General features: G+C 43.2%; 3 protein-coding genes across 5 annotated transcripts in view; 1 reads left to right on the top strand and 2 right to left on the bottom strand.

Moving 5' to 3' along the window:
• Positions 1-4449: 4449 nt before the first annotated feature.
• Positions 4450-8018, bottom strand: tlnrd1 (talin rod domain containing 1). Its single transcript, XM_076287354.1, has one exon. The coding sequence runs from the start codon at positions 6143-6145 to the stop codon at positions 5081-5083; it is 1065 nt and encodes a 354-aa protein (XP_076143469.1). The 5' UTR covers positions 6146-8018; the 3' UTR covers positions 4450-5080.
• Positions 8019-10804: 2786 nt separating this feature from the next.
• mesd (mesoderm development LRP chaperone) lies at positions 10805-14855 on the top strand. Its single transcript, XM_076287355.1, has 3 exons — positions 10805-10968; positions 11744-11976; positions 13464-14855. The coding sequence occupies exons 1-3, from the start codon at positions 10810-10812 to the stop codon at positions 13696-13698; spliced, it is 627 nt and encodes a 208-aa protein (XP_076143470.1). The 5' UTR covers positions 10805-10809; the 3' UTR covers positions 13699-14855.
• A 1043-nt stretch (positions 14856-15898) lies between these two features.
• Positions 15899-24979, bottom strand: part of cemip (cell migration inducing hyaluronidase 1) — a 62965-nt gene continuing 53884 nt past the window's right edge. For 2 of the 3 annotated variants that reach the window (XM_076287357.1, XM_076287356.1), the window contains 9 exons: positions 24044-24129; positions 23478-23609; positions 23066-23101; positions 22610-22765; positions 22002-22182; positions 21349-21564; positions 20932-21143; positions 20173-20358; positions 19634-19913 (listed from right to left, as the gene is read on the bottom strand). In XM_076287357.1, the coding sequence (XP_076143472.1) occupies positions 19658-19913; positions 20173-20358; positions 20932-21143; positions 21349-21564; positions 22002-22182; positions 22610-22765; positions 23066-23101; positions 23478-23609; positions 24044-24129 (1461 nt within the window). In that variant the 3' untranslated portion in view covers positions 19634-19657. Of the gene's footprint in view, positions 17479-18381; positions 18483-18721; positions 18880-19167; positions 19290-19633; positions 19914-20172; positions 20359-20931; positions 21144-21348; positions 21565-22001; positions 22183-22609; positions 22766-23065; positions 23102-23477; positions 23610-24043; positions 24130-24979 lie in introns of those variants that run through there. The other variant, XM_076287358.1, reaches the window with a different exon arrangement.

Below are 24979 nucleotides of genomic sequence, written 5' to 3' on the forward strand. Positions count from 1 at the left end.
GACTGCCTGCTACTCGTTTGTTGACAATTTGGAGAAAGGCAGGGCAGGGGTGGGGGGAGTGGTGGGCAGCATCCCTCGTTTTTTCATGTCCATTATCACTCACTTGTTTAGGAGCTCGTCATTCAGGGGAAGAGAGCCACACTTTGTTTGTTTGCTTATTTATGTATTTGTAAAACAAAAGGAAGGCTTGGTCTTAACTGGGAAGAATGACATCACAGCCAGAGAATGCTCCCCTCCGAGAGACCTACTGCTGGTTCACATTAGCCTCCAACACGACGTGGAGGCACACCAAGCAAACACGGATCTGGACAATTCACTCCCATGTTCATGCTCCTTTCCTGTGTCAGCTTGACGTGTACTGACCCTGTTGTGGTCATTGCTTGCTGTGATCCTGCCATTGCAATGCGTATAGTCAGAAGAAAAGGGTCATCCTTTCTATGGGAGGGTGTTTCTTGCTTATGTTTCTGTCACTGTTAGGGCAAAAAGATAACTTTATAAAGCTGTGAGAGTACTTGCCCATTTTGAAATTCCATTCTTAATCATTGTGTAACATTTTCACCCTGACACATCTGTGCCACATACCACTGTGACCAAGCAGTCTGAGGAAGCTGAGTAAACTGTTATAGCGAGTGGGTTTTTCAGTGTAAACGCCGGTGGTTTTTGAAGAAACAGTTTACTAGGTCTGCAGTCCAACTTGTTCGAATTTGTTTAATAAAAATTGTGATTATGGGTGGGAGGTGGGAGTGAATATTTGGTTAGTTGCAGGCAAGTCACTTCTCGTCTGTATCTATGCCAAAATTGTAAAGCCACAACATTAAAGACATTTAAGAGCCCTCTGGATGTGTCTTATGTTTTCATCCCTCATATACAGTTATTATGATAGATATCCCCGGGCCAACTGGATTCCCCTGACAGCAGATGTCTTGATGAGAGAATGTGAAGCCTCTTGCTGTCTGAAGGAGTCATATACATTTGGAGGCAATCAGATCATGTTGCCAGCAGGCGGTTATAGTCTTACATTGCATACTTAGCTCTCCAATTTCCCCACATGCACTTAAGCAGATTGGCCGTGGGACAAAGGGGTAGAAAAAGGACACCTCCACTCGCACCATCCCTAATTTGGGCAGCGAGAGAGCGAGCGTCCTGCAGCACTGATGGGAAATCTCTTTGTTCCCATGCCCCGCTTAACGACGATCTGGAATTTTTTTAAGGAATCCTGGGATTTTCGGAAACTGTCAGCTCCACAGGTGGTTGTGCTCTTCCTGTGTCATTTATTTTAAAAACAGCCGAGCAGCTCCAAGGCTGACGCACTGTCCTACTTAACCCCGCAGTTCCTCTGCAGGCCACGAGACAATAGCGGGCTAGGTGGGGTCACCCCGGCCGGGGGGAGCGTCCAGAGTGCAGCGCGCAGGGAAGGGTGGGAAAAGGCCTCGTGCGTCGTTCCGCCAAACACGCAGCCGCTGCTGATTGTGGGTGGGAGCCACACAAAGAGGCCACTGTCCAGTTCTGTGCCAGAATGTTCTTGGGTAATACTCAAGTCCAGAGAGTAGGGGGGGCAGTTCCAAAGACAGAGGTGTGGAGAGGAACACATGCTGCTGGTCCTATTATTAGCACCGAGAACCCAGAAAACATGGGTGGGTGTATCAAACATGTTCTGGAGTCTCTGTCTCTGATTTTTCGTCGATTCCCTCGGCACACGTTTAATCAAGTGGGCTTACTCTACTCAAGCAATGAAACAGATGTTGGGATCAAAAGCTATGATCGTGTTGTTCAACGCTCATATATCTGATATTGATACATTTAACAATAGCCTCAGTCGCTCATGCCGTCTCCTGTATGAAAATATATCCAGACAGCCTGAATTACCTCAGTCTTCAACATGTGTCCAGCATTTGTGTCCGGCCTTCCCTCCTTCATTCACTCCCTGTGCTGATTTACATTGACTTATGGCAGTACATATAGATAGAAACCTGGGTGGGTCTACAGAGAGAATGGAAGAATGTTTTGACAGGCTGTGGGTATCATATCTCACGCACAGACCGAAGAGGGCATTCAAGGGGCAGCCGTCTTTCCATCACGCTGATCGTATTCTGGGCACCATCCCACAGTAGCCTACTGTAAGGGTGCAGTATATTTGCTTTTCATGTGAGTTGGGCTCTCCTATTATCTTATCTGAACAGGACAAAAACACAAGACTCTATTTGATCTACTCCACAAATATACAGTATACAGTATAATTACAAGAGTCTATAGGCACAAAAAGACAAAATAGACAAAAAATAAGACACGTAGTGAAGGCAACTGATATACTGTGTGTACCTGTTGTCTTCAGCAAATCTCTCTTAATTGTATGATGTTCAACTCTGCCCAGGTTAGATTGCATGGGCTCTCTCTATGAGAATTACCCAACCAACCTGCCTTGTTAGCGGCTGCTCAGCAACTACTTCATGGAAATCCTTGTTATTGGATCCAGCGGATCTATGAATAATGGATATAGTATCATCCTATTTACTGTTGTAGTGTCCTATTACAACTAGCAAGTGTCTCTTGGTTAGACTTTACAGGGATCAGTGGTCTAGCTCCTCATAGAGAAAACTCAACTTCACTGAGGTGGTACTGACATACTTTTTAAACACATAACATTGTGAAATATTATACCTATGATAAAAACAACAGATGAATAGGTGTGGACATATATTTTGTTGACGCAGGGGAGGCATTTTACCCAGGAAAAATGTTTTGTATTTAAATATTTTTGAGCTCACTAGCCGCCCATACCTCGCTTGGCTTTGATGTCACTTTGTCATTCATGGATCCTGATAGGGCTGTGAGTATGACGTGTTTACAAAGACAACACTGCGGTGAAACAGGATATTGGCTCAAGGCTGGGAAAAAAGGCTCATACTCATTTGGACAAAACTTTACCTCAGAGCACAGATGGTAACTAGTAGCTCTCTGGGATTGGGATAGGCAAAACTTCCTTTCTTTAGCAGGAAATGGGCGAAACCTTGCTTGAAATTATTACTCCAACAGTTTGCGCTCAGAAGGAAATGTCTCCTGATAGCAAGGGCTATTGGTTTCCTGTTGTGAACTAACTTTTTAGGGGTTTGTCATTCAAAAACCAAGAGAACAAAATAATCCATTGTCATTGTATGGGATAGGAATACCCCTTGAACCAAGCAGCAGATTTGTTCTTCAATTAAAAGAGATAAGTTGAGTCACAGTTTCAACTTTCACATCCAGAATCAGTTAGTCATACATTGCATAGTAAATGTATTGTCAATTTGAGAATAAGTCTCTATCCCCAAGACATTTTCTGAGAATGTAAAATACGTATGCCAACATAACATTTTCGCGTAAAATTGTACACAGCCTTAACATTTTGACCTGCACAGCTTGAACAGAATGAAAGGAGAACCAGCGTGCTCTAATTCAACCCAACCCGTTTCATTTTCTGAGCAATAGCATTTTCTGTCTCATAGGGCAACGTATGCTGGTATTTTTACTGGGAAGTATGCGGGTTAGGTCTCTTTACATGGTAGCTATGCTTTTCCATGTGTGTGGTGCTGCAAGAAAGGCCTAGAACCAGACATCAAAAGAGCACAGGCTTGGATTCGGAGGTTGCTGGAGGCTTATCATACCTTGTGATAACAAATGGAACAGATCAGGGTCTAGTCTTGCTTAGGTTGTGTATCGGAGGGATATTCAAAGGCAGAACTTTATCTTCTGTAGCAGCCAGAGGTTTTTTGCATGACACATAGGTTAAGAAAACATTCCTGGGCATTTGATGTTTTCCTTTTGTTATATAATCAAATGACATTAAACACACTTATTATTTTTGTTAATCAGTTTTGTACCAGTAGATTTTTAAGACATGTTTAGGTTCAACGGTGAGAAAAACCGACTGCTTTGGAACGCTTTTACACCAAGACACCACACCTATACGATCAAGTTTAAACAGTGAAGTCAACTCAAGACCTGAAGAAAACCTCAAGCCAAATCAAGCCGTAATTGTTTAGCCAATAACCATCAAGACTACTTGTCAGTTCTGTTATTGCATTGTCTATAACAATACCAATCTGCTTCCACATTGGTATGCGCATTCCTTAAAACCTTGGGTTTCTACACCTACAAGGCATGATATAGGCGGACATTGGTACACATTTCAGACGTGACCCTACAAAATTAACACAGAATAAAAAATAAAAAAATCACCCACTAGAGACATTAAAAAATCCTCTGTAATACCTTGAAAACATTCAGCTGCACTCAACTGCAAATGCGATCATGCCATAGTCAGTGAATCGTAAAATACATTAACATCCCTCAGCAATGCAACATCGGACATCTGGTTCATTACAAACGGTCAGTGCTTAATAACAGCTTCACTGTCTGATTCAATAACAAAACCCTTTCAAATCGTAAGGAGCAGGCCAAAAGGGACATACATGAGAAAACAACATTTTAATAGAGGAAATAAATACTCCAGTACATGCATGTTCAAAAACACATTACAATACCATTGTAAGTCTGGTAAATAATAGTGTAAAACCTATGGCACACACTCACAGCAGCTTGAACCCATTTTTAAAAATTCACACATGGAACACAAGTATGAACACTCTTCCCACGCTCACTCACTACACTCATGTACTTCTACAGATCACCATGTCATTGGTCAGACAAGTGAAGCTACATCCATCATTTTGTCTGTCGTTTTCATATAGCTGAAAACTGAGGTAAACTTTTTTTTTAAATCTGCTTTTAAATTGACTGGGATGCTTTTTCTGTCTTTTGGCAATATGAAGCCAAGGGTGAGTTTGGATTAGAAATGAGTTAATGGTCAGTTTTAGTGAAGGCTTTAAATCACATCCAGCGTGACAAAAAAACCTGTGACTTACACTTTGTTTCTATCTTTCAAACTTGGCTGTTGAACTCTGCTCACCTGATTGACAGGCATACCAAGCTGAAGGAAAAAGAAGAAAATAAAGAAAAGCATTCACTCATCCTGGACAATCATGAGTTTCTTTGGTATGTCCATTAATGGGTAGAACTGAATAATTTGCAAAGTGAAGGGGATTTAATTCACAGAGTGGGAGTTGACTGGCGGTAGAGTTCTGGGCGACGATCGATCCCTTAGTGCCTGAGAGAGCAGTGTGCACCCGTCCGACACGGCGCAGGCCGAGTTCCGCAGACGCTCCTTGTAGTCCTGCATCTTGGTGCTGCTCTCAGGATGCTGTGAGATATCCCTGAGGCCTTGGGTCAGGAGGACGCAGGCTGAGACTACGCTCATGGCCCCTCCGAGGACGGCTGTCTGCACGGCCTTCCCCTCGGGGCTGATGACGGCTGCTTTGCCCAAAAATTGGGGCTCAGTGGCAAAGCCCACCAGCGCGTGCACAGACTGCACCAGCGGTCCACAGAAAAGGACACAGCGGTTCCGTGTCAGTTCGCTCGGCGAGGTCTTCACCTCCTTCACGCAAGCGAGCAGGGCCTGAGCGCTGGTGCTGATGCAGCGCACGCTCGCTCTGAACTGCTCCTTGGCAAACTTGTCCTTGGACTTTTCACTGGCCAGGGTGGACACGTCCGAGAGGGTCCTGAGGTTTCGCGAGATGTTCTGGGACACCTCGAGGAGCACCTGGGGAGTCAGGTCCGAGAGGCTGGTGACGCGGAGCACGCCGCAGCTCTGCTCCACTTCATGCCGGCACCGCGTCACCTTGTACCGGTCCACCAGGCCCGACACGGCCAGCTGGGATCCAGGGGTCTCCGTGGCTGCTAGATAGGCGGCGTGAGCTGAGCACTCCGTCAAAGAGACCACCAGGTCGCCCATCTCCACGAGCCGGTCCCCAACTTCCACAAACTTGCCCATGTTGAGCTGGCTCTGGATGTCGTGGGTGAGGATGGACAGCTCCTTGGTCCGGGCGATCACGGTGTCCCTGCACTTCTCGAAGGTCTCCGCCACAGACACCCCCTCCGAGCTCATGACAGGCCTTGTCTCGCTGGAGAGCAGAAGCAGGTCTGCCACCAATTGCATTTTGCTCTTGCACGCATCACAGATGGAAGACAGTTTTTTCCTCTGCTGCAAGCTGCCACTTAAAATGCTGGTAGAAACCTCACTAACTGACTTCCCCGAGCCACTACTTGCCATAGTAGGATGGTTGAGCTAATAGTCTGGATTGCCGACTGGTACAAAAATAGATTATGCTGTACAAGCCATAGTGAACACATGTAAATTAAGACATCTTCTTAAGTAAGAGATATATCTGCACCTTCTTTACAAACATTGAAACTGGCCAAGAAGTCTTCCTTGATGTCCTTCAAAACATTAAAATCCACTGACAACTTTGAAAGAGAACAGGACATTGAAACTTTGTGGTAAACATTTGCAGGAACCTTTCCAACAAGACATACAATATTATTTCATGTCTCGGCACTGCTGATGTGGGATTGGCAATACTCTATAGAGTATACGTACATTTCTATGTATGATTAATATTATTCAACAAATAAGAGGAAAACAAATAGTCAATCAAAGAACAAAGATCCCTTCAATGATACATGCTGAGTTTCTCAGTGTCAAACTATCGTTTCAATCTTGAACATTACATGATTCCATCACTGTTATATCACAACACATTAATTTTGTATTTTGCCCCTGATATTTGTAGAAGTGACGTTTTCACAGGTTTCCATTAGCTATCTTGGTCCATAGCATATCAAATGAACAAAACCCAGAATGTTGACTGCAGTGCCTCAAAAACAAAGTGCAGGTTGACTAGAGATTCAAAAGATGTATTTTCTTCCTCCTGACGAAAATGGGTAATATTCACGTTTTTCTTCACTCAACAAATGCCAATTTAAATAATATATCATGTCCTTTCTTAAACTGCATCAAACAAAAATGAATTGTGATATCCTCGTTGCGTTACGGTCGCAGGATGTAGTTGCACCGAACTATAATCTAAACTGTACCCACCGACTTTGGCCACCCTATTGTAACAGTGCGGCAGACGCATGCCTGCGCTCCGTGACCAGTTCCGATTGACCTCTTCGGGATCGTTCTGCTTTTCCTGCACCATCATTTCATCAATGAAGCAAAATAAGACTCAAAACAAGCGAGGGGCCACGGGGCCGTGCTTCCCTCCACTTTCAACCTTTTCTTTCTCATACAAGATCCCGTGATATAGACGAGTTCTTTCTGCAAACTGAATTCCATGTGCATATCTATTGTGAATATGCAGTCTTAGCAGAAAGCGGGGCAAAGTCTTGTCCGGCATAGATGGTGTCGGGTTTCGGTTTTGATATTCATCTCGATGTCGTATCCTGTCGACTGAAATGTTAATTTCATGAAAGTAGTCCACAACTTTAACACTTGCTGTTTACTTCAGAACTTCATTCAGAAGAAGTGGTTGTTATTCCTGCTTACAAAGTGTGTTTTAGTCCCCCGCTACATCTCCAGTATCAGGAAGCAGTAGAGGGTGTGGCCGCATTTGCGCTGGTTGATTGCAGCTAACTACCAAAGGCAAGGGGATAGCATACTAGCTACGTTAGCTTCCTCGAAAATATAGCAAGTTAGCAAGTTTCAGCTGTGTATGAGTTCATGTGACCACAAGAATATTATATCCGAAAACAGGAAAACAGCAAGTCACTCCCGCCCGCGTTTCTTTCACATAAAAGAAAGTTATTTCAGTTGTTAATATCCTCGTTCAAGCGCTGAATGATCCATCTGCCACAATCCATCCCTTCCAAAGGCCCCGACGTGGGACGCATTCGACTACCGGTGTAGAGGCAAAGTTACACCCGTGCAGCCGCTCCCAAAAGGACAGAATGCCCGCCTTCAATTTCCCTGCCTGGCCGCACGCATTTTTCAGCCAAAGTGACCATGGACAACAGTTTGAATAGCGTTATACCACCGTTTTCATGCGATTATCTGACTTGTCTAACTCTACTGTCTCAGTCAATGAAACACAGCTGTTCTCTACTTCTAGAGAACGGCGCCTAGCCGTAACGACAGTTCAAGATTAACTTACGTTTCACGTCCCCTCACGTCACGACGTATTCAAACAGTAGCCAAATACAGCAAACTGAAGTTTGTTGAGTGTGTAGCATAGATTTGCAATTATGCTCTGTTGGGTTCAAGTTTTAACTGGGAGAAACGGTTGATCTCTATATTAAACCTCGTTATACTGCAGTTATATATATGTATAACAGTTGCTAGTAAATGTTAACGTTTCTGATTAAGGCAGCATAAATGAAAAGACACAGCTGATAGCCACTATAGGACCTATATCGGTTTGGCCATTTAGACTTAGGCAACAAAAATGGACCTACTGAGTGTGATTAAAAAAAAAATGAACTAAAAAAATATAAATTATTTGCTGGTGACATAGGCTATTTGGTGAAAGACCATTTGAGACAGACCATTTAGAAAGTTGAAGGTTATTTTGTGTAGGCCTAGCCTATAGGCTACGTTTTTGCTTGTCTCTTTTTTATTTCCTAGAGTGGGATTGAAATTTTGGCCTAAACTAAGGAATAGTTGCTGCCAGTAAAGTAATGAAGGCTTTGCTCTCCTTATCTCAGATTAGTTTTAGGCATAGGCATACTATTGACCTGACATGTTTTCCTCTACAGCATGTTTGGCTATTTTGGAAGGTAATTTTATTTTATATTATTTTATATTATAAAATAAAAATAGATCAAAAGTGCTAGTCTATTTGGTTAGCCGAGTTAAACATAGGGGGGTCTTGAACCGCCAGTTTGTACTCACTGTAGCTACAAAGTTCTGCCTAGTCAGTCTTACAGCTGCACAGGGCACTGTGCCATTGGGTGGAGTGTCCTGAGAGGAAACTGCTTAGATTCTGTTGAATGAGCCTCTCACTTCTAACACTCAACTCGAACAGAGGCAGGAAGGGGAGGAGGCCTCTCATTGAAGTGAGACTCAGATGGACAGAAATGCAATGGTGACTAGTTGTCATCATCTCTATGTCACTAATTGCTGACTTCTGTTCTCTCTCTCTCTCTCTCTCTCTCTCTCTCTCTCTCTCTCTCTCTCTCTCTCTCTCTCTCTCTCTTCTGGCAAAAGTGCATGTCCATCTGCTTGGTTAATCAGGACTGTTCCAGATGGTTAAAATATGTGTAGGCATGTGCAATTAATACTATGTGTTAGGAGGCTGTTGAAGTGAAGCATAATTGCACCTTTTTCTTTGACAAATCTGCAGTCCCAGTCTAGGACCTCAAAAAGAATCATGAGATGAGAATGGCATGTGCTATGATTCGAATAGTTCATATATTCCCACTCCACTCTTGACCTGAAGATTTACATGTACATTTATTCATTTAGCAGACACTGTTATCCAAAGTGACTTACGTCAATTACATTGCAATGGATTTCATTGTTGCCAAAGCAACTTGGGGTTAAGTGTCTTGCACAAGGGCACAATGGTGGAAGCCAATTGAACTCACAACTTTTCAGGTAGCTCCTTAACCATTACACTAACACTAACACACAACAAGTATGTACTTAGACAAAATATTTTACCTATTATTACTTATTTACTTATTCATCTAAATTAAATATGGTTTGCATGTTTATGTTTTTTGTTTACAGCAACATTCATTATTTACATTATTGATATTTGAATTTGTGTTCATATTGCTATTATTGTTATGATTAATGTAAGTTCAACATTATTTCAAACTATTATTTTAACTTATAATGTAGTGTTTATATGCTATACATTAATTTACAACCTGGACAACAGTGTCATAAATTACTTTATAACTTGGACAACAGTGTCTTTTTTTACACAAACATAAACATAAATGTATTCACCTCTAACTATAACTATCAGTGGTCCCCGACTTGCCATTGTGCCTTTGCAACTACAACTTACACGCTTCCACAATGTTATTCTACTCTCCCTTCTGACACAAAGTTAACGTCACATGGGAGAGCAAACATGCACAATTTCTAGTGACCCTATACATTTAATTTGCAATTTCCATTTTCACCTATAGTTGTGGAAGGAGGAATGAAGTAGTAAAAAAATGTTTGCCTTTCAAATAATTTCTGGCATGCAGGTATTAGGCACATTATTGATGAATTAGCAGTGTGTAAAAATGTGTGAGAATTAACAAAACTATAGCTCTAAACCCTAAATAAGTAGTGGGGAAAATTGAGCCATTGTTGATAATGATCTTACCCCCTCATGTTTGCATGGAGTTAAGTAAAATGTTTATTGTTTAAATTGATGGAGCATCTCTGAATAAGTGACATGTCTTTTAGAAAGTCGTGAGCAAAGTTGTATAGTCATCTGCTGGTGGCCCAAATCCAATTGTGGATGACACAGAGGCATCATTTTTTGTTTTTCCACACATGTTTATTATATTGTATTTTTTAATGATTATGCAGTTATTCAGAACATCATCTAATGGTGGTTAGGTCTAAAAGATTATCATTACATCAAATTCACAGTTGAGAGTTTACATTGAAAGTGAAAAAGACTGCATTTTCCTCAAAAGAATAAAAGTTTTTGTGAAAGAGTTTCATATTTCTAAATCCCCGACTGTTTGAGGTTGCTATGGCCTCTCCCACTTGTCAGTTTGATATACTGAAGCAATCAATCAGTTTCTCAGCAGAGTGTAGGCCTATGTATCATCATCATCATCATCATTATTTAATTTTTTAAAAACGACTTTCTTCTTTTTTCCTTAGTTTTGGTTTTGGCTGGGAACACGCCCCTTTAGAAAACTTGTGACGATAGAGAATGTTAAGCCAATCAGGGACTTCCAGCTCGTGCACCAGCAGTAAAGATGGCGTCCCCCGTCAAATCGAGAATAGTCAATGTTGTACTCTTCATTTTTGCAATTTCTTTTCTAGTTGTACAATGTACAGACACCAAACCGAAAAAGAAGAAAGACATTCGTGATTACAATGATGCTGACATGGCGAGACTTCTGGAACAATGGGAGGTTTGTTGGGCTCTAAGTTTTCTTTCTCTCTCTCTCTCCTGACAACTGACGTTAGCCTATTCTAAATGCAAGTCTACTTTACGTTAACAGTTATGTCTGCAAGCAAGTCTGACTTTTTATATTTTGTTTATTCGTTAATTTATTTCATCATGAATCTGTTTAACTGACGTCGGTTATGAGCCATCTTTTTGTTGTGAGTGTTTTGAAGATATCCTGATTAAACTTCATTCTTGGCGTCAACGTTAGGTTGGAACATTAAGTAAACGTTAGAGTTTTGTTATAATGGTCACAGTATCTTAACTTAAAGTAAGATGTCTTTCTTTTGGTTTGACACGTTGTGTGTGGACGTAATGGACATAACGTTGTAGTTCATGTAATGATGGCCAAATGAAAGTTTGCCTACGTTTTGTTTAGCTGACTAGCATACTTCTGTGCGTTTAACGTTTAACAGCATCATTACCTTGTCAGGTGACTCACGTTTAGTCGATGCCCACACAGCATTTATACATGTTAGCTTCTACGTTGCTTTCTATGTTTTTTTTTATTTAGATTTTAGTGAAGATCTTCCTTGCCATGTATGACACTTGATGTATCAATTATTACCTGCATTAATTTACGACTGTCTCTTTGGGACCACATTATTCTTTGGATATGGAATTGAAAACTTTCACTTGCTAAGATGATTATGAGTAAAGGAGTAGAGATAGATTTAAGCTAGATGCACATGAGTTAATGTACATTGCACATGTGCACAAACCATTCCAATGTTTTTCAGGAAGATGATGACATTGAAGAGGGTGACCTCCCTGAACACAAAAGATCCCCTCCCCCCGTAGACTTTTCCAAAGTGGACCCATCCAAGCCCGAAGAACTTCTGAAAATGTCCAAGAAGGGGAAGACGCTGATGGTGTTTGCGTCTGTGTCAGGAAATCCTACAGAGAAGGAGACAGAGGAGATCACCAGCTTGTGGCAGTCGAGCCTCTTCAACGCCAACTATGATGTTCAGAGGTACATCACTGTATGGAGCATTGTTTAATTATTGCCCTATGCTTCCCGACAGGGGGAACGATGGTGTTGTAAGCAGGACTGTTGTGAGTTGTAATAAAGCCCGAGCATGTTGGGTATTTTGCGGCTGATTGCTGGTCTAGCAGAGTGGCAGCTGCCTCATGTTTTATATTCTCAGCATAAAGCAATTTAACACATAGCATTTTGTCACATCATTACAACAATTGCCTACTTTTTCTTATTATACTTAATTCCTTATGTCCAAAATTACTATATTGGTTCTCTGTTGAATAGTCTTGCCTCCCAAAATATCTAGGCATTGCATATATCATAATATGTAAGGTATACCTTATACATTTGTATTATATTTTTGTGATAAAAGTCTCCTGAATTGACAAGGGGGCCTCATGTGAATCTTGACCTTCACTTATGAAGGGGGATGAGTGAATGGTCAGATCAAAGTGCATCTCATAAAGCTTCAATTGTCAAGCATACTGTATAGAAAGAGTAAAGTTCCGTCAAAGGTGTTTCTGTTGTAAAATACAATACTGTAAAACAGTCTTTTTTTCTGTATCTCAGTGACATGGTCTGCACAATTTTATAACTTGTAACATGTGCTCTCCACATGCTGAAATCCTCATGAGTCCTCAAGTCAAGTTTAGCTCCAGAGGATTTAGTATGTAATGACAACATCCTGGAGCAATCCAAAAGCAGACTTGCGTATCAAGTAAAAACATTATGAACTGACGGTGTGATGTTGTATTCCAAATTGTGTTTAAAGGTGTAGTTTGTCGCAGGTATTAGAAACGATTAAAAAAACAAAAAACAGAAACAAACTAAATTTGTAGATGAACGTAACCGAAAACAGGAACAAAACCAATTTCACTTGTTCCAGAGTGAAAACGCTATTTTCAATTTTAGATAACCGGTTATTAACGGTAATTATTGTCATTTACTTCACTATCACTGAAAGATTGTGTGAAATAACATAGGCTACCAGAGACATTATGCAGTTGGTAGCGCCACACATAGTTTAGGCTATTATAGGGTTTAAAGCTTGGGGGTTATTTTCTGTGCCTGAATTTGGCTATCAGACATTTTTGAAGATCTAATATTATATAGGCTAATTGCCTAGGCTAGAAATGTATAATATTGCAACACTGGCCATCAATTTGTAAAGGCAACGTAATTTTTAAAGGAACGTTATTAACCATTCTTCTATAACGTTCTAAGCGGTTACTAGGGAGGAGAGGAGAGGCTTTGGAACACTGGAACAGTAATGAAAAAAAGGTTTTTGCTCAGAACGAAACAAAATGAAAATTATACTGTTTTTAGTCCCTGGTTTACCGTATCTAAAAATAATAAAATTGAACAGACACGTTTAAAGGACAAGATCTGATGCTACAGCTTACTGCTGTATGTGTCTGACTGTTAGTTTGTGTGTTCACAGATAGAGATATAGAGTGATCTCTGGGATGCTTTCTCTCCAGGTTCGTAGTGGGCTCCAACCGTGCCATCTTCATGCTGCGTGACGGCGGCTTCGCTTGGGAGATCAAAGACTTCCTGGTGGCCCAGGACCGCTGCGAAGATGTCACCGTGGAAGGCCAGGTGTACCCTGGGAAAGCTGCCAAGCCAGATGCCAAGGGAAAAGATCAGAAAGACGCCAAGAAAAAGACAGATAAAAAAGCAGCCAACAAAGCTAGCAAAAGCAAGCAGGAGCTCTGATGTGGCAGCTTAATAGTTACCTCCCAGCAGCTTCTGGGAGATGTGAAGGGGAGCTGTGACTTGGCGATTTCACATGAAAACAGCTCAAGGGACACTGGGAATGAAAGTCGTGACCGTCACTAGTTGGTCAACCAGACTATTCAACATTTTCTGTTCAATACTTGCTCTGTGAAAATGCTTGGTTGTTTTTGTTACAGAATCCATTGATGCATTTACTGTTAAAGATGAGTTGTACCTGGTACTGTTTTACATCCTACACATGATAATTTGTTGATTTCTAATGACTTTTTAAGGCCATGTTTACCTGTGCTGATATCCATTTTGCCTTATTCGAACAGGATAAATGTATCCAATTTTTAAATAGGGTACTTGGTAATGACAGTTACTTTATAATTGCATTACAATTCCATTTCTGTTTTCAGTGTTCAACTGTACAGCATTCAATGCACTTCTTTTTGAGTTTTCTGAGTTTGTAAAATGTTCACTGTTTCATGTCTACTGTGAATGTCCTTTTGTCACGCACACAACCAACGCAAAGGTGAGCAAGCATGTAATTCAAGGTTTGGAATGTGTGTTGGCTTGACCAAGGCTCAGATTTGCTGTTTGAAAATACATCCGATAATCAAACTATAAATTAACCTACATTAGGGATTTCTTTCATAAAACTCCTACATTTGGTAAATTAATTTTGTTCTAAAATTGTTTTTTGTAATTGGAAGTTGATATTTCATAGAAAATGTTTGTGGAGTTTCATGTACATTTCTGTTCTAAGGTAAAGAAAAATAATGGTGCCAAACATCCTGTTTGTCTGTGTTTTTAAATCGGTAATACATCCATATAAAAAAGAAAATGCAGTTTTGCGATTATTTCATCACTGGAATCATTTTTGTCACTGTGATCTTGCAGTGTGCTGTTAGCTACAGATTCTACAAAGCCATTGTTTGAGAAATTCTGCACATTCTGTTCTATGATCTATCAGTTCAACTCAATCAGATGATATTCAGCCAATTCAAAAATGATTGCTGAGAATTCGGAGAAATATTCTTCTGATTACACACCTGTTAAGACAATTCAATGGATGGTCTGGGTTGGAGAAATGTACATGTCCCCTGTGTCTCTCTTTGCTCTAGGCAAATTAAAGCTGAATGTTTTTCACAGACTGTGTTCAATTGCAGTGCCTGGGATCTACAACATTGCTGTGGAACGCTAATCCATTCATAATACAATTAATGATCAATTATCATTTGATAGTACGGTACATATAAATCTGTATGTTTCCATCTCTGGTGTTGTGAACACAAATGTAAGTCCTCACTCCCAAATTCACTATTAAAAAACTACTACAGTGTAAGATTTTTCTGTTGGTAAAAATGGCGCCTCTTTCTCTCCCTAAGCACTATGGGCATGTGTCCCAGATGTAATCTCTTTGTGACTTGCTGACCTCCACAAGGCAAGCCAGATCAGCATGACCTCAGCGGCCCCTCACATTTCCCCGCCATCTGGTAAGGCCCGGCGAATATCTCACCTTATCCTCAGCTCCCTGTGCCCAGACTGGGGCCAGATTTAACAGCAATATTGTTCATTAGGACAAGATGTTTTGCCTCAGCCTTGATATGACTGAACCCACCCAGATCATGTGGAGTAGAGTGCCGTGGAGGTGCAGATAGGTGAGAACATACAACTTTATCTTCTTGGAGCAGATACCTAATGCTATGGTGGGTTATTGCTTCACAAAGAGCTGAAGGATGATGGATATTGTTGCTTGAACACTGAAAAGACATGTAATAAAAAAAAAAAAGAAACACCATGATCGGAATTCAGTCCTGTTTTGATCTCCTCCCTCCTCCTGTGAGCTGGAGTGCATTCCAGTGTGATTTAGAAGGGGCCTGGGAGCAACTCCCTCCACATAGGCCTGCAGGACCCCAGACAGCAGACAGGCAGGCGGGCCCCACAAACGTACGCATTACTGATGCCTATCGCACTCGCACTCACTGAAGCTCATTCAAATCATCATTTTTCATTTCAAAGACACCAGTTGACAAACATCCAATTAATGTTCCTACTCTGATATGCAGAGCTAGTTAGTTGTCACTTGTTACCCTGATATAATCTGACAGAAATTCAAGTATGAGAAATGCTTCTGTGGCACTTAAAGTGTTCAGATGACAAAAATAGCACACACACGTTCTTTGTTTTTCTTTTTTATTTCTGTACAAAATATTCTGAACAAGTAATGGGTTTACATTGCTTCTCTCAAAGTCACATTTATAACACCACTATACAACTAAAACAATGGCTGATGTAGATACTGAATCATACACTTGGCGTGGTATGCTCATTTAAATGGTAGTAAATTATATTTTTACAGTAAGGACAGAAATGCATTACAACTTAAAAGATGTCCCTTCTATATTTGTTTGATTGTGCCTGTACAATAAATAAGTATAAAATATATCTCTGTTATCAATCTGAGGAATTTTAGAAACACATAAAACATATAAAACATAAACAATTACAATCTCCGAAAAAAGACCAGCTATTTCGGCAAAAAGGAATCTCCGGCTTCTTGCCAAAAGGTTGCTAATTAACAACGTGTAGGGAGGCATTCCATCAAAAATGGCTATATGGCAGACAATCTCTTTGACAATTCAGCTCCTGCTAACGGTTGCAAGCAAACCACATACAATTACTCCAGGAGTTGATAAAGTAGCCAACGTCAATTATTACAACAAAGGACACTTTCAAAAACGTTCCCATATATTGTGTACCAGTGCGCTGGTGTTGTGCTGTTGTGCCACTGAACATGTAAATGTCTTTCTAATCTCATTTTGGTCCCAATATTTCTAATCTCAAAATTTTGATGGAGTGCCCCATTCCAATACACATAACAGGTATTTATGGCAAGCTATCATTTGAAGAGTGCAAGATGTCATCCACAGTTTGCATATTGTAAACAACACATTTTAATTGAAGACAATATAATCATCTTCCCTGCATAATTTGGAAGTGTGGCCCCATCTAAATTGCCATTACTTCTGGATTTCTACTTATAATTCTGAAATTGCTACTTTTACATTTCATTATAGTTTCAGTGGCCAAGATAAAACACATCCCTATCTTTGAGGATGCTCATTCCGAAATGTTTTAGTCCTTTAGACTAAGGTACAATTTGGTCGCTGGTACTTTTTGAACTCAAACATAACACCAAAAAATGTTGATATGAGACGACTGTGTGAAAAACATCACAATATTAAGCTGGAAACCCCATAGAAGCAAAGTAAAAACAACTTTCTTCTGGAATGAGACAGATTTGACATCACTGAGTAGGACGAAACGAGGAATGTCATTTTTTTCTTCTGTTTTTCTTTTCCAGGAAAGTCAAGTATACTCAACTGACGACACTCACTCACGTCCACATAGTCACAGATATCGAGACCAGCTGGGAGGGTAAGCTAGGCAACACAAACGCATGCTTTGAATGGTTCTGTTTTATCTTCTTCTTCTTCTTAAGTCTTTGTCGTCGTCTCCTCGAGTTCAGTAGTCCTCTCTGTGCTTTTGACGACTCTGTGCTCCCACACAGTTTTTAGTTAGGCAGTGGTGAGAGCGAGACTGAAGTCTAGTCTAGTCTAGTGCTCACGCACGCAGTCCTCCCTTATAGGCTCATCTTCCTGACGATGGGGATGGGCAAGACTTGGTGGATTTTGGCCTGACTGTCGTGTACCACCATCTTCACCCAATCGGGCTTGAAGCTCCCTTTGAATCCCACAAACACCATTTTATCTGAAACACAGACAATAGAGAGGGGGTCAGAACTTCTTTTACCTACAGCTCACCTCTCATTTTAATATGTAATATTTTCTAAAAGTCCCCTACAATGATTCAATTGTTAAAATGTTTTAATAACAGATGTAGAAATCTCAGCAGCAGTAGCAGTAACAGTAGTGGAAATAGCATGACACTAAAGACAGGGAGTACCAGACAGAGGAAGGACCCTGCTGTTCTGGCACGCAAGAGTATGGCCATCAGAGGCATCCTGAGCATGCATTGCACACACGTGTAGGATGTGTTTGTCTGGCTTTCCATGAGCAAGAGCTCCAGATGTATAATGGAAGAAAACCCAAGGAATGAAACCATGGCATGAACTAAACACTGCTATCTGTCTTATCCACTTCTGTCCATTTGTGAGGCTTTATTTATATATGTAGTAACATACACATGGAATCTCTCGAAAGGTTGCTTATATTATGTTATCCATGCTTCAAATAACTATAAATCTCACTGATGGCCTTAATGTCTCCATGTCTAATCCACAAAGCCATGTAGATGTTCAAGTGCATGATACTGTGCACATCCATCTTACAAAAAGGATCAACACTGCCCTCTAGTGCACACTTCACTTAAGAGCAACGGGAATGTGGAAATCCTAAATCTCACGAGGAAGACAATTTTATGTGGAAACGCTATTACCTAATTATTACCTATGACTAACGATGATTACAGCCTCAGGACAAAACTGTCTCTTAAAAGAATACCATTTCATTCATGTGACTATGTATTCAGTCAGGATAAAATAGAGGATTTTAAAAAAAATTCCCCACAAAATGCAGACTGAAGAGCTTGCTTGATGTAAACACTGATCTACCCAATGTTTTATAAAGATGATGTTTGGGGGAATATTATTACCTTTCAATTTCACATTTGGGTCTGCTCCAATTCTCTCCAGTGCTTTTGTCCAGGGCCCTCTGGTCACAAGGCGTCCTTTTGAGGTGATGAGTACTATTGTTCTGTGGGAACAAACAGAACAGGTGTATCGTTAAAAGTGGCAGTTGACACAGACACAGACACTTACTTTCTTGATGAATGCTCTGAGGGGAGTCATTAAAAGAATATCACAATGTTTTATTTGCAGTAATTAATCCCTCTGGGGAAGGCTATTGAGTTTGCTCTGAAAGCCCATAATGGCTATTGCGGCACACTCAGTGATGGGGGTGAAAGATCAGTAAAACCACAAAGAGAGTCTTACTCCTCTTTAAGGCCAGTGATGTAGTTGTCTATCTGTGCTGGGATGCCCATGAGAAGAGAGTTCCGGAAGCCTTTGGTGTCCAACACTTTCCCAGAGTGACCTTCGATGGCCGTCAGCTGCACACCGTCATCAGACTGGTAGATTTTCTTCCCGTTGACCTAGTGGAGTGGCACAAGAATTTACCGGTTACTATCAGTTGATTGTTATGCGGTCACATCTGACGCTCCCGCCATTAAGGGCAGACCTCACGGCGTGATGATGTGGTCAAATTAATAGCACTGAAATCGATTAGGTTGTTTCAATATCCGTGAGATTAATTCAGACCGCCCTCATTATTATTTAAGCAAGCCTTTGATTGAGTCGAGCTGAGGCCATTGATGGAGAAGACAGACACACACACACACACACACACACACACACACACACACACACACACACACACACACCTCTATGAAGGAAAAGTCCTCTTTGATGTGGAAGAAGCGTGTGTTGTAGGATTCCAGTCTGATCTCCAGGAAGTGCTCGGATGTCTGTGGCAAGAGGTGGCAAAAGGAAACAAGTGAGCTTCCTCTAAAAAGGATCATTGAATTGGCAGCAGGGCTGGACATTGATTGTTGCAAGTGGCAACAAGATTTGGTTGGCTTTGGCAACCAAAACCTCATGCCTGGTTGCCAAGCTGGCAGCCACTTTTAACCACTTTTGAAAGTTAACATTGAGCCCTGATTGGCATGCCATTATACTAGTACTACTAATACTATTGACAGATGCAGTCAAAGCGTCTGCCAATTGAATGAAATGTAAATGTAATGTTATACTGCATAATGCTTCACTTCCTGCTTATAATGATAATTTATGATTATTGCACAATGTTAGGCATGATGTCATTATTGGGTTTCAGGCCTTAGGCTTGGTAAAGCACCTTAGTAAAGTCAATTGCTATTGTTGCAATATTACGAAACAGAAAGTAGATTGAGCAGAAGATCTCACCAGCTTAATGCGAGGTAGTTTCTTCGGCATGGGAACATCGACAATGGGCATTTCGGTGTGCCGCGGGTAGGCTTCCGCCATGCAGTCGCTCGGGCCACTTCCCTTGGGGATGACCGCTTTGATCTTCACCCTCTCGCAGCCCTTCGCCGAGCAGAAGGCGTAGTCCCCCTTTTCATTGTGCGCTCTCACTTTCAGGAACAGCAGCCTGGAGGAGAAGAGGCGCACATCAATCACAGCGCACACTGCACCCGGTGCTGTGCTACAGCACACTTCACTCCACAGGGACAGAGTCCAATTAAAAGTGCCTGCATTTGCTGGAGGAAGGATGTAGCCTCCCACCCTTGCCAACCCACCCACCTACCACCAACCCCCCCCCCCCCCATGGCATGACTGTCCTCAGAACAGTGTCTGTAGGGGAGCTTCTCTGAATACTCTCATGAATAAAATACAGACGGAGGTCTTACCCGGTGTCCTCCTCCCAGAAGTAGTATCCCCTGGACTGGTGCCCGTGGCCCATTTTGTCCCGGTCCATGGTTCGCATGAAGACGCCTGTTTTCCGCGTCTCTTTGGTGAGCCGATTGTGGATGTCTGAGATGATGGTGAAGGTGGTTCCTCGAGGGTAGCAGATGCCAACGCTTATCCAGTCACCCCTGCGTGAAAAAGAGAGGAGAGAGGGTTAGAACAAAAGAAGCAGTCATAATAAAATATATGTGTTGTGTTGTGCTCTATAGGTGGAGCCAGAGAGCCGTCCTGAGGGTGAAGTGAACTCAGGACTTCTTATTCTAAGACGAGCACTTGGCATCCAAATGAATTACAACCCATCAGCACTGTATTCTGTCCATTTTTAACGTTGACCTGACCCGTAGTTATACAAAGGGCTGCATTAAGCATAGTCTCCACCACAAACCTCAAACCCCGGCTGCACATTTTCCTGGCCTTAATGTGTTTTGAATGTGTGTATTTAGACACTAAGCCAGTTTTCCAAAACTCATTTTTTTTGGTGCTGTGTTTATGTTTATGTGCTGTCCCTCACTCTCACTCTCTCTCTGCCAATCACTCTCACTCTCACGCGCTCTGTTACTCACACTCTCTCTCTCTCTCACACACACACACACACACACACACACTTGCACTCTCTCTCTCTCTGTCACTTATTCTCTCTCTCTCTCTCTCTCTCTCTCTCTCTCTCTCTCTCTCTCTCGCTCGGGTCCTCTGCGGCTAACCTGTTGAAGTTGATGAGCCAGATGGTGACCTCTGCTGGGGCAGGCTGGTCCCAGTGCATAGTGTAGCCCTTGGTCAGGGCCACCACTGGTTGGAACTGCTGGTAGTGGTTCCTTTTCCCCAGGGCGCCCACCAGCCTCAGTGGCTGCTCCGGGTACTCATTTTTCACCATGGTTAGGTCCTGGTTGGCCGGGTTGCGCGTCTGGACGTAGATCTGTCGGGGCAGAGGCGGTCGGGGTGGAGGTTAGGGTGGGCCCAGATAAGGCAAACTCAAAACAGATCAAAACAGGAGAATTATTTATTTGTGATGGATAGAGAGAGAGAGAGAAAGAAAGAGAGAGATAGAGAGAGAGAGAACATGGCGTGCCTGCCTGGGCGTGATAATGATTGCTTTGGCAGGTCTCGGAGGTGCGCCTTACCTGGGCGTAGTGCCCGCTGCAGATGGCAGCCCTCCAGTCGGGCACATCGATGCAGTCTGGGTGGCGCAGCAGCCAGTTGTCCTCCTTCACCAGGAACGCCCCCGGGTACTCACTGACGGAGCCGTCCACATCATGGAAAATGGTGGTCTTGTCGCCGTCCATCTGCATCTGGTTGAACCAAGGGCCCGGCTCGCCGAAGAACACGCGGGACGTGATCTGACATCAGAAGGGAGAAACAAGAAACACAGAGCAGGGAGATAAGCTGGAGAAGAGGATCCTCTCTTTCTCTCTCTCTCTCTCTCTCTCTCTCTCTCTCTCTCTCTATGTCACTGTCTCTGTCTCTCTCTCTCTCTCCGTAGTATCACCTCTGTCAACCTTCGGCCCTCTGTTCTGTGTGGCATCAGCGCCAAGACAGCTGAGGCCCCCAAAATCCCTCCTGACACGTCGGTCCTCAGCAAATAAATCACCCTGCCTCACATCCCTGCTCACCACCTCCGAGGCAGTGCTGTTAATCCACACGGCGCGACACAAAACTCATTTCCACATATTCCACTGAGCACATCACCCCCAAAGAGCAGGGGGAGTGTGTGTGACTGGGTGTGTGTGTGTGTGTGGGGGTGGGGGGGGGGCAGTCGCTCCAGGGTGGAACTTACCGGAACGTCATCGAATGTGATGTCGGTGACGTTGTTGTTGGGGCAGCTCTGCCAGGAGTTGTTAAGTCGGAAGCCGAACGCGCTGGTGTGACGGCCGTCAAGAGCGATGTACTTGCGGAAGGTGCAATTCTGGACGTTGATGGGCCCGTCATATATCTGCATTCCTCGAATGGGAAAGTTCCTTCAGGGGGCAGGAAATTATTCATCAGCGCTTCAGTGTCAACATGGCAGGCAGCGCTGCTGTTTTTGCACGATGAAATAAAAATGCATCAGCTGCGGATGGGACACAACCTTCATCTCTAATCTTGGGCAGACAAAGGGAGCTGGCCTCAGTCTCTGCATGTCAAATGTGTCATTACAGAGGAAGGCGTGCAGTGTTTTGATGAGAGGGCTGTGTGACATATTCAGCTGTGGCGCCATAAACACAGGAGCTAAGAGTAGACGCATTGTTCCGCTCTTTGTATCTCATATTACTTAAACATCACATTTAAGAATGCTCTGACCTTAGCTTCCTTTTTTATCCTATTTGGTCAACATCGTGTGAGAGAAAACACTTTGAAGTGGACTTCAAAATGGAGCTTTCTGTCTTGGTGTTGTTGAATACTTACACTCCTCGGGGCAGCGTCCTCTCGGTCAGATCAGGTCCTCCTGGGCCCCAGACAGTGTTCATTGGCGTGGGCATGCCTCGATTGGCGCTCTCGCCCACAAACAGCGAGTTCTTCACCTGCTGACGGGAGCCGTCATCGTCCGGAAAGGTGCCTCCGCTGAGGGGGAGAGGACAAGACCGGTTCAACAGCCACCCACCACCATCAGCATCACCACCGCCGACCACCCTCCACCTCCACCCCAGCCCATCCCCAGAGAGGCTACTTCCACACGGCTAAATTGCTTTCCCACTCTCTCCCCGATGCATTCATTTCCCTCCAGCTTCTCCGGCTGCCTCCATATAAGGCGATTTCCAATTAAACTGACAATGCAGGGGTCGTACAAGACGTTCCATAAATAAAACACATCAATTCATATTCCCATAAATGCATGCATATCTTTAAAGAGCACACCCTTACCTGGCGAGCGTCAGGCCAATACCATTATCAGCAAATCTGTCGAAGAAAACATGACAGCAGTTAAACCACCATAAACCATGCATATGAAATGAGCTAAGAGACGTATGGTAAGCCTCTAGTACTGTACATACAAATAGCACAACATATGATTAATGTAAAAACAAAATACAATTGAGCGCATGCTGCTGACTTATGTCAGCCAGCATAGAGTGAATTGTGGGACCATGCAGTACACCAGTAGATCATGTCAGATTTCGGTTCCCCTGTATGACTAACAGAATTCCACTGTAGGAGATTACAGCTCAACTGAGCTGCGGACATCTCTGTCCACGTCCGCCCCTTAGGGTCGGTCACTGCAGAGACGCACTGACGGGTGTCGGAAATGGGTGTCGGCGCGAGGCCTGCTACTCACTGGCAGTCGTCCAGCCACACGTCTCCTCCCCGCAGCCACGCCCCGTGGTCCTCGTTCTTGTAGGCCACAAAGTGGTGGATCAGCGCTGGGACTCTGGGCTTAAACGGGTCAGCATCCAGATGTGGGCCGTATCTGCAACGGGAACCAGAACGGGGAAATAGAAAAAAAAAAAAAAAAAAATTAAGAGACAAAAATGTGACTAAAATAACATACAAGAAAAACATGTCATCTCTAAACGCTTGACTATGCTCTGCAACTCCCTAGAGCTCATTCAATTAGCCCAATGTCTCAGAGCTTAATGGTGGCTTTCGATTATGCCGGCATAAAGATCAGGCTTGCACAGTGACTCATTCTCTTGCCGCTGGTCATGGCAGATGGAGATGGGGCGGCAGACAGTTTGATGCCTTCTGTGAGCGTGCGGATTCACAGGCAGAGCTGCACTTAACCTGACAGCTCGCCAGCCAGCTCTGCGTGCTTAATGTGCCAGGCCCCGGTGGGACGTGATGGGCGAAGATGTGCCGCACATGAAAGGCGAGCAAATGAGAGGAAATGGGTAGAGTGCTCACCTCGCGCCCACCAGCGAGAGGAACGGCCTCTTGTCCTTGGCGTTGGCTTCAGTAGTTTTCACTCCATTGTCAAGGATCATCCCTGCCTGGAGCACAGAACACACCGATCCGACAGGAAGAAACACAGAGAGAGAGCGAGAGGGAGGAAGAGAGAGAGAGGGAGGAAGAGAGAGAGAGGGAGGAAGAGAAAGATAGAACAATATCATGACTCACTATTCATTCTCTGCACAATTCCAAAACAAACATATCAAACAAATCGCAGGAGACAAACAGTGGAATTCTCCTTTGGCTAACCAAGTGTATCTGCATGAATGCTCCCGAAGATATGTATCTGCAAGGACGTTGGCTTCATAAATCTGTTTTGATGCTGAACTTTAGTCATGCACACAAGATTAGAGAGAGAGAGAGAGAGAGAGAGAGGCCTGACACGCACGCTTATCGTGCACTCATTTCTCCGTCTAACGCCTGTTGCTCACGGCGACGCTCTGATCGTCTGCGCTTCAGGCCCAAAGCCACATTGTTTATGCCACCTTCTGAGGCCCGGCAATCCTTCATCGCAGATGTTTTATTAAATCAGGCGCCGCAGCTTGAGTTGAATTATATTTCAATTAAATTGGGGTGTTAGGGAGCAGCGCCATACATTACAAGAGCAGAATTCAGGAAGAATCTCCTCTTCTCTCCTCTTCCTCAACTTCGCCTCTATCCCCCCTCCCTTCTCCAGCCCCGTCCCGAGTCCATCAATCTTGCTGCGGCCTCGTTACAGGGTGCAAAATGGCTTGTGAGAAGTGTGGTCATACAGTCGGCGCCTCTCTCTTCCTCCATCTTTCTCTCTCTCTTTCTCTCACTCACTCTCTCTCTCTCTCTTTCTCTCTCGTGCTCTCCATTTCATCCTCTCTGTAGCACGTTCTATGTTTCACTCTCTCTCTGCTTGTGGCC

This window comes from Alosa pseudoharengus, unplaced genomic scaffold (assembly GCF_046254945.1).
Source record: "Alosa pseudoharengus isolate Yale_2024_CS ecotype anadromous, Long Island Sound unplaced genomic scaffold, YU_APseudo_1.1 YU_APseudo_1.1_scf_16, whole genome shotgun sequence".
Classification (NCBI taxonomy): domain Eukaryota; kingdom Metazoa; phylum Chordata; class Actinopteri; order Clupeiformes; family Clupeidae; genus Alosa; species Alosa pseudoharengus.

Coding starts and splice junctions, on each gene's coding strand:
- mesd (XM_076287355.1), top strand. CDS start 10,810: ATGGCGTCCCCCGTCAAATCGAGAATAGTCAATGTTGTACTCTTCATT. Junction 10,969..11,743: donor GACTTCTGGAACAATGGGAG/GTTTGTTGGGCT, acceptor AATGTTTTTCAG/GAAGATGATGACATTGAAGA. Junction 11,977..13,463: donor GCCAACTATGATGTTCAGAG/GTACATCACTGT, acceptor CTTTCTCTCCAG/GTTCGTAGTGGGCTCCAACC.
- tlnrd1 (XM_076287354.1), bottom strand. CDS start 6,145: ATGGCAAGTAGTGGCTCGGGGAAGTCAGTTAGTGAGGTTTCTACCAGC.